Genomic DNA, 9,155 nt, shown 5'->3' on the forward strand with positions numbered 1-9,155 from the left:
CTAAGGTGTAAGCCTGACCTACCACACAATCATAAAGCGTGACATGAGGAACAAAGCAACACAGCCTCCTGTAACAGTGAGACACTTGATTATAAGGTTATTACTTTACTTAAGGTCCTGAAGTTATGTACCACAGTGTTGGCTAGTTTTTGGAGTGTACTTATTCAATAAATCTCCATGAAGCAGCTTTGGATTCAATAGTTTATTTAGAGTTGTAAAAGCATAACTGTTACATACATTGAGTAATTGCATATTTGTTAGAATCGTACCTACTCAAAGACTGCTGTGTGCAAAGACAAGGCAGTCATGCTTAGATTTCCCCCAGTATTTATTCCCCCCCCTTCAGTTCAGTAAAATTTCCATAGAAACAGAGTGAGGAAATACAGATAATAGCTAGAGTTATTGAACTTTATGAAAAGAGTTTGACAACATCACATAGGCAGGCCCTTTAGAACTACTGAAGGCAGAGATCTGCCTAGTGTTTAAAAGAGCAAAGACTGGACTAGGCAAGAGTTACAGCAAACAGGCAACAGCCTCATTTCAGTTCACTCAAACCATTTGTATTTATAGCTGCTTATGAACAAGAGAATTGGTGTCAACTTTATCACATCATTCCAGAAGATATCAATGGGCTATGTATACACACACACAAGAAAAAAAAATACATGTATGTATATACATTTTTAAAATAAGGCAGGTATATATTTCAGGCTCTTTAAACATTTCTCCAGCCTCTTTTCCTATTAATACAGCATATGTTGCCATTTTATTGCTAAAGAAAGCATATCATCATTGCAAGCAGAACAGCATCAGCTTTGCCTTAGTTAGCAGTCCAGTTGAGCTAATAAGGTTCCAGACATACATTATTACTATGGAAGAATTTTACTGTTACAGAAATAGAGAAGACTAGTTGAAGTCTATTTAGATTGCACCGAATTATTCTCTTGACATATTCCATAGTTAATAGTTTACACTAAAAGCAGAACAGCACCATTTTGGAGCAACAGAAAGAGATACCTAAAATACTACTTCCCCATCTTTTACTAAGTTGTTATGTTAAAAAAATACACAAGGGAAGGATGAGGACACAACTGACTTCATCTGCTGCTCTAACAATGCTTTCTTCTGAACGAAAGGATGGAGGACTTTTGAGCTCATCCAAATGTAAATCCTAATAAGAATGAATATGCACGCCATTATCTTTGTGTAAGTGATAAAAGTTACTTGTAAGTATGACTTACAAGGTGCACTCTCGAAGTTTTTTATCAGCCTGCTTCAAGGAGATCCAGGTGTTTAACATGTTTGATCGCAGTTTGGCCCACACCAAATGGTTGTTTAACCCAAATATCTGGGCAGCAAACTGGGCAGCTCCTTCAGGTGACAGGGTAGTAGGACAGCTGAGACCTGCAGGGAAGAGAGTGCCACTTAACAAAGCATATTTTATAGTCCAACAAAACACTTCCTCTGAAGAACAATTTAAGACAATGTTTGTTTCAGCCTCCAGGAACAACATGATCTACTTTTAAAGCTGCAAGTGTAGTATGTTCCACTACTACTAACATGACTGCTTCATGGCATTTTAAACCAAAAGCTAGCATATCATATTCTTACACTGAGGGAACAGACTTCTAGGCCTCCTAGTTGCCAAGAATCCAACCAAGTCACTAACAAAGTTAAAGATCATACAGGTAAGCAAGGCACTGGAGCAATACAGTTAAGTTCTTATCTGCACTGATTGTAAAAGATCTCTTCTTTGATAAGAAAAATGCAGCTCTAAAACTGAACAAAATTCAATTATTTAAACCCCCTTTAATACCAATTCCAATTTCAAACTGGAACATTTAGCAAAGATAAGCCAAGGTTTTTATTTTTCTAAAGATCGTTCCTATGTAATCGCTGTTCGGTCTATTGGGCTTTTTGCCATCAAGAAGTTAAAAGACTCTACACGAGATATTTCTGAAGACTTTGTTCAGTATCCATGCAGCTACTTTCCCAGTGTTTGTATACATACACTGAACAAGAACAAAAATAGAGCTAGGACAGAACAGGAGTGTAAGTTGAAGATTATCTTACCACTGGGTAGTCTGAGTGAGGACCACACATCCTGAGTACCCCAGTCAGCTGAGAGTGGAGGACAGTTGACAACTGGGTAAGCAGTGTTACCAGACATTACTGGCCCTAAACCATTGCTTCTGCCAGCTACTGCAACAAACACTGTTGGGATTCCATCTCCTGGGGGCAAGGAACACATTCAGAAATAAACAATCTACATAGTTCTCTACCACTTGCTTTTGCAGGAACTTATAAGTGAGTCCACAATTCTGTTTGCAGTTGTTTCACCAATTCCGTTGCATAGCACTATAACTTTGTCTCCACCTTCCCCTTTACAGAAATATCTTCTAAAACTCGAAGCCTTAAATCCCAGCTACCACTTACCACAAATGAAGTTAACATGTCTTACTCTGCCACTGAGAGGAAGTGTCAGTATGAGATGAATAGGTGCTGCTTAGCTTTGTAGAGAACATAGCCATTAAGTCTCCAGCATCTTAAAGTGTTTCTCTCCTTGTATTTCACACAGTTCACCTCAAAATAAATGTGTCTCAATTATAGTTACTCCATCTGTAGTTTCACAGAGTAGAAGTATACTCCAGCAGAAAGAAACATTTCTTATCTCCCCTCCACTAGGCTTCTGAAGAGCCATCGCATTTTCTTGATAAAGATAAGTATTTAAATCACGTATCTTTTTCTCATGGCATCTAAAGTAACAAGCATGAAACAGGCAGAAAAACACAATGGGAGCAGCATCTGCCTCATAAGTAGCACAAAAGAATATTCAGAGCCAGCTAGAGAAACCGTCACTCCTTGTTTCAGAAGGGCTGGGATCACCATCAAGATGCTACATTAAGTGTGTTAACTTGATTCTATGATTCTGTTATCAAGGCTTGGGCAAAATAGTTCTGGTACTGGGATAAAAACAGACTTCAAGTAGTGGAAGTTGTGGCTGGGCAGTAGGACAATACATTACTCCATAATTGTTTAGTGCAGTCTATAACCTGTCATTATGTAATTAGCAAGTGTAGAACAGCAGTGTTAACAGCTTAAGTGTTCCGTTTAAAAAAAATAAATGGAAAGCCACCACACAAACCGTTATGTTGCCGAGTTATTCTTGAACATGATACTGTTTCAATCTAAATCAGTAGTTCGTTGACATTTACCTTCATATTCTGCTTTGATCCTCAGGGTTTCATCTGGCCCCTTGTGAGCAGAGGTCACTCTTAACTCACATGGAATTCCAAAGGTTGCACATGCTTTTTTTATTTTTTCACAGTGATTGAGGTCAGAAGGGGATCCCATCAACACCACAACTCTACCTTGGCTCTTTGTTTTCAGAAGCAACTAGGGAAAAGAATGCAGAGAGGTAAGGGAAAGGAAAGCAGTCAACAGGATTGATGACATGCAGTTATGAAGGTTTAGATATGTTGTTCATAAATACAGATACCTCCACTCTTTCTGCAACCCATTCAAAGTTTCTCTTAACCATTTGCAGTGCCTCAGGAGTCACTTCTTTCAGGTCTCGGTAAGACTGAGGAGAGGAAAAATACACACTGAGCTTAATGTGTTTTGGCTACAAAAAGCACGTATTTTGCTACCATAATTGATAAGAATAACCAAACTACACTATTTATGTAGTTTCTACCAATTCCACAGGATGGAGAACAGAGATATACAGATATAGGAAAGAGTAGATATGGAATCAAGGAAATGCTATTTGTGTAAACATTACAATTTATGGCCATTTGCAACATGAAAAGACTGAAGCCATGAGGGTAGCAAGGTTTGGGAAGCTTTGCAAGGCTAAACTTAAGGAAAAACATGCAACTTTTTAAAAATTAGACTTGTAACAATATGACTGCCTGCAGCAGCACTGCACTAGCCATCCTGGGTTCTGCATGTTATTATCATCAAGTACCGTATTTTAGGAAGATGAGCAAAAGCACTGTAAGAGCAATTCACTCAAGCATGCTACTACATAATTCAGGTAAAGTAAACAACAGAGCAGTTCTGCTTTCCAATTTAAAAGTAAACTCTTCCTCCCCCCCTCCACACTTTTGAAATCTCCGCCCGTGGCTTACAGCCACTTTTTCTCACAGGGTCTCTGTTACTAGTCTAAACAACTGTCACAAAGCTCCATGGCAGCAGCATTCCCAAAATGGTTCTTTCATAACTACTTATCTGATTATTCAGAGATATGACAAGTGTAATTGCTACAAGTTCAAATATAGGACAAGTTTTATTTCAAACTTGTGTTTGCAGCCCCCATATGTGGGCACAGTCTGTTAGTAACACTTAGAGACAACTGAATACTGAATTCAAGCTCAAAGAAAATAAATAATGAAAAGCATCCTCCCTGCAGATCTCTTGTGTATCACCAAATCTCTACTAGTAGAGGATACCACACTGAATAAACAGAGAAACTTGAGGGTAAAACTGAGAACCAAAGCTTCTATTCCTCCTACTGGTTTGTTGTCCAATAATCTTATTTGCACAAGTCAGAAATTCTTATTACCCCTGGAATCTCCACACTTCATTACAATAGCTCCAGTTAATAGTGCTGTTGGGCATTTCTTCTGAAGATACAAAGGCAGATGACTTTATTCTACCATAAATCAAATAATCAACTATTTAATGAGAACAGGATTGGACATTAGGTACTCTGTAGAAAGTCTTATCTTGCTACAACAGGCCACTCTGAAAGTGGATGTTTAACTGTGGGGTTTACTTTCTTCCCTCCTTCCCAAATGACTTAGAAGATTAAAACATTACCTGTTTGTCCTTCTGCTGGCTTCTGTCTCCTGCTGGCCACAGTCTCCATGAATCATTATCAATAACATCAGCAAGAACAATTTCTTTTGTCAGAATATTAACACCAAATTCAATCTAAAAAGACAACAAGAATCCTATTTTAGAAACTATGCAGTAATATATTTCCTGTCAGAACCAGGATTGTGAGAAATCAGATTCTTATACCTTCAGGTCTACCAGAGTGCAGTTTTGGGGCTGCCATGATTTTTCCAGAATCTCAAAAATAGCTTGTGTAGAACGAGCCATAATATCCACTTCAGTCTGGCCAATAGTAAGTCCAGCAAAACAGAACTTGGCTTCAATTATCTGCTCCTCAGACCACTGTGGATCATTATTAGCATCATCCTGTTAAGAAAAAACGCATCGTAACTTAAGCTTGCTGGAAGAGGGAAATAACCATTAAAACATAACACTAGGGGTTTTTTTGTTTTCAAAAAATGAATACAGGCTCCAAACTAGTATTTCATGATTAGCACTTCAAGTCTGGACAGTACCCCAAGAGTGACAGGGTACACTACAAACACCACCTTAGGTCATAGTTTACAAGACACATCTTTCAGCACACATTCTCAAAGAAGTTCAGAATCCTAAGTGACTAGCTAGTCAGCTACCCTCACTATGGAAGTACTGTTTTAAGTTACCCTCTTGAAACAGAGGTGTTGATGTATTTCAACTGATTCATTAGGCTTATGCCTAAGAAATCTTTATACTTCACAAATAAAACATTTTTCTATTTTATGTATAGTTTGGCTTGTTATTCCTTGATGACCTTGTAAGTCAATATTACATTATATGCACTTTAGACAAAACAGCTGTTGGACAAGAATGCAAGAAAACATTAGGATGACAAAACTACCAATACTAGGAGGATTGGTTAGACTAGGCGCTACTTGCTTTATTTGTCAGCATTTTAAAGGAGATGATACACAGTTCTAGCTCTGTTTAACTGATTAACATCACAGGAAAGGAAACTTACCTTGTAAAACATCTCAATTTTAGGTGGGTAAAACTTGTATCCTTCTTTGACACCAGGATTTCTTTTGAGGAAGGAGCCAGTAGCAATTCTTCTGCACACCCATTCAATTGGGATCATTTCACAGTGAGCTGCTATGAATGCTGTGTCACTCTGTTTCCTGACAAAAGCTGTTTTGATTCCTAAATATAAAGATGGCAGCTTAGTTCAATTACTAGGTACACTCCACATTGGAAACAAGAGTCAAAAACATCTTTTATTTTAGGTACAGCTCAGTCTCATCCTTCTCAGGGTTTCAGGGACATACTGAATGTCTTCAGGATACTTTAAGCCCACTATGGCCTTGCAGAAGGCAATCAATACAGTTATCTTCCATAAGTCATTACGTTTTCCAATTTTATCACGCAATGCTTGCTTGTAGCTTAGAACTTTATGCCCTGCTCAGAAATCCTAGTCCTGCAAACAATTTCATTCACAGGGCTTTTAAAATAATCTATCCTTCGCAATGGTTTGTTTTTAGCCAAAACTTAACAGCAACCAATACCCAACCACGCTCTCTGGTGGAAAATCCATTATACACAAAATAGTAACTGAAGGCGAATTACAGAGCACGGTAGTCTTTACTACTTTGTTTAATAAAGGAGGATGGAGTAAGGAAGAGGGTAACTTAATCCTCCTTTTCATTAAAAACTAACATTTATTTAGGACACTAGATCTGATTTGTTAGGCAAAAGACATTGACTCAGAAGTACATGCACACACACAAACCTGCTGCATCAAGTCAACCTTCTTACATAATTCTAAGATGACCCCATGTTAAAGGAAGAGCCAACGTGTGCAGATAAGCACTAAAAGCGCAAAATGGCTCTCTTCAATTATTCTTGAGGAAAGTCTCACCCTCCTCCACCCAGGGCAAGACAAGTACTAAGCCCAACTGCCAGAAACTGAAGAGACAAAGGAGCTGCATCCAGTCAGCCTAAGAACTAGCTCTATTCCATTCCACTTCCAAAGACATGAAGGAAGAATTAAAGTCTTAAAATACAGTATTAACACCGACTCTTCAGACTGTGTTGCATTGCCCTCAAAGGCAGAATGATTTAAATAATCAGCTGCACATTAAGTCAGTCCTAAATCCAGGCATTAACCACCCCACATTGTTTGCTACTACGTTTTACATGAGTGCAGATGTCTGCTTTTGAAGGGCTGACATGAGCTGTTACAAATGGGAGAAACTTTAACAGAAGTTTGTAAATCATCACCTTTGAAATAGTAGGTTAAGAAGAGTTGCGCAAAGCAAACTACTTCTACGATAAGGCATTCACATTATCTGCAAATCATGCCAGTCAAATAAACTGGAGAAGAACCCTGAAAGATCTTTTGTTGGTTTAAAAACGCAGCTGCAGTTTGCTCTGTGTATTTTTCCACAGCATATCAGGTTCCTGAATGCAAGCCATTTAAGGATCTTTGAGAGGTCTACAGCATGGCTTCTTCACATTCGATGTTCCTATCTCAAACATTAAATATTTTGATTGTTATGATAAACTACTGCCATTAATTACTCTTAAATGAACACTAGTAGTTTTAAACAATTGTTAATATAATCAGAAAGACCTTGGGGGCTTCTTTATACTGTATGCACAACAGTTTTCCTGAGAAAGCAAATGACTGAGAACTATACTGAATGACTGGATATGTCCCCATGTGTTGCCTGATCTAGTCGAGAGGTGGCATCCCTGGCGACAGGGAGGCTGGATTAAAATGATCTCTAAGGTCCCTTCCAGCCTACGCCACTCTATGATGATTCTATGATCTTTCTCCAGACTCATGTTTTAAAACCGCCTGCACAAAAATACAGGTAGAGACAAATCTACATAAATGATCTTTTCTTCCCCACATACGAAATATGACAGGGCTTTACTGTTTGACTACAAAGTATTACACCACCTGATTAACTGATAATACAACTTTTAGAGTAACTCAGCTGGCGTTGAAGTGATCTTTGTGTGAATGCTTCAAAATGCATTGAGCACACAGCTATAAGTGGTCTTAATTTTATTGGTGTCGCTATTATAGTACTGTGCAGACTCAAGTTAGAAACCCATCAGTACAAATTCCTCTTTGCAACTTCAAACTTCTCAGATGCTTCAAAATGCTTTGAGAAAGCAAGGTATCGGCTCCTTTTTCAGAAGCGCAGTGCAGAACTTAGTAGACCACTTCTAGTATAAAAAATATTTTTAGTCTTTTAAAATATATATTAAGTTGATACATTAAATACAGACAGATATATGCATTTGCAATATAGTCCTCCTAAGTGTTTACAGTACAAAGTATACAGAAATTTTACCTTGTTATAGCACATACAACTGAGAGGGGGAAGAAAAAACCCCACGATACTCTGATTTTATCTTTTAACATCCATACACAAATTTCACACAGTTTAGACATAGTCTGGTAGTGCCACTAGCTAGCAGTGGCTTCTATCCAGGAAGATGCAGTAAAAAAGGAGAGATGCACCCAGCTGGATATTACAGGGAATGGTGGTAGAGAATATCTACCAAAAATAGAGGGGAGGATTAGGGGTGTGTCCAAACAAGTAGGAGGAACTACTGCAGCATTATCTGTGATTACAAGATATTTCAGATAGTCCCATACTCCAAATGAACAAGTCACCCACCCAGGTCTATAGTCACCAGAGGGAAAAACGTAACTAAAATCTAACAGAAAAGACACTCAAGAAACCCCATCAGAGCCTGAAGGCAGAATAAAACAATATATAGAAACAAAACTGTTTTGTAACAGTATCTGTAACACAGGGGCATGTACTCTACATTTGGAATACTTACCAGCTTCTTGAAGCAGCTGAAACACACAGCTAGTTGTTATATTTGAAATGGCAGCCTTCCCTTCCATTCGGTCCTTCCTGGCTGCATTTCCCGCTGTGATTTGGTCTTTTGACTGCATGAGAACACATCCCGGGATATCTGGCAGCTCGTACACTTCTTTCGTTTTACCTTCATTAACTTTTTTACCAAGTTTCAGGTCTAGAGAAATACAAATAACAATCACTTTCATGTTGAAAGAAACTTTTTACCTCCGCATGTAAACCCACCAAGTTCGCATACTTTTTTTATCAGCTGTGTGCAAAGCGAGAGCCAGCAGGACCTTGCAGTCAGCAACCAAGAGGAGCACGCCAAGCCCCCAGCCCCGGGGCGATCTGGTCAGGTTTCCCTCTAAGCACGGAGGGCAAAAGCAATCGAGGAAGCAAAACCCCTGCGCACGCCGCTCCAGCACCACCAGGTGCTCGCCAGCCACAGGCGGG

The 9,155-nt window shown here is 38.8% G+C and overlaps 1 protein-coding gene across 1 annotated transcript; it reads right to left on the minus strand.

The window, feature by feature from the left end:
* Positions 1 to 993: 993 nt before the first annotated feature.
* LOC104280921 (multifunctional protein ADE2) lies at positions 994 to 8,877 on the minus strand (the record flags this gene model as incomplete). Its single annotated transcript, XM_009878730.1, has 8 exons — positions 994 to 1,404; positions 2,074 to 2,232; positions 3,216 to 3,396; positions 3,500 to 3,583; positions 4,825 to 4,938; positions 5,029 to 5,208; positions 5,840 to 6,018; positions 8,680 to 8,877. Coding segments are annotated over 8 exons (1,262 nt in total), but the record flags the coding sequence as incomplete, so codon positions are not given.
* Positions 8,878 to 9,155: the final 278 nt, after the last annotated feature.

Source organism: Apaloderma vittatum, unplaced genomic scaffold (genome assembly GCF_000703405.1).
Source record: "Apaloderma vittatum isolate BGI_N311 unplaced genomic scaffold, ASM70340v1 scaffold35501, whole genome shotgun sequence".
Classification (NCBI taxonomy): Eukaryota; Metazoa; Chordata; class Aves; order Trogoniformes; family Trogonidae; genus Apaloderma; species Apaloderma vittatum.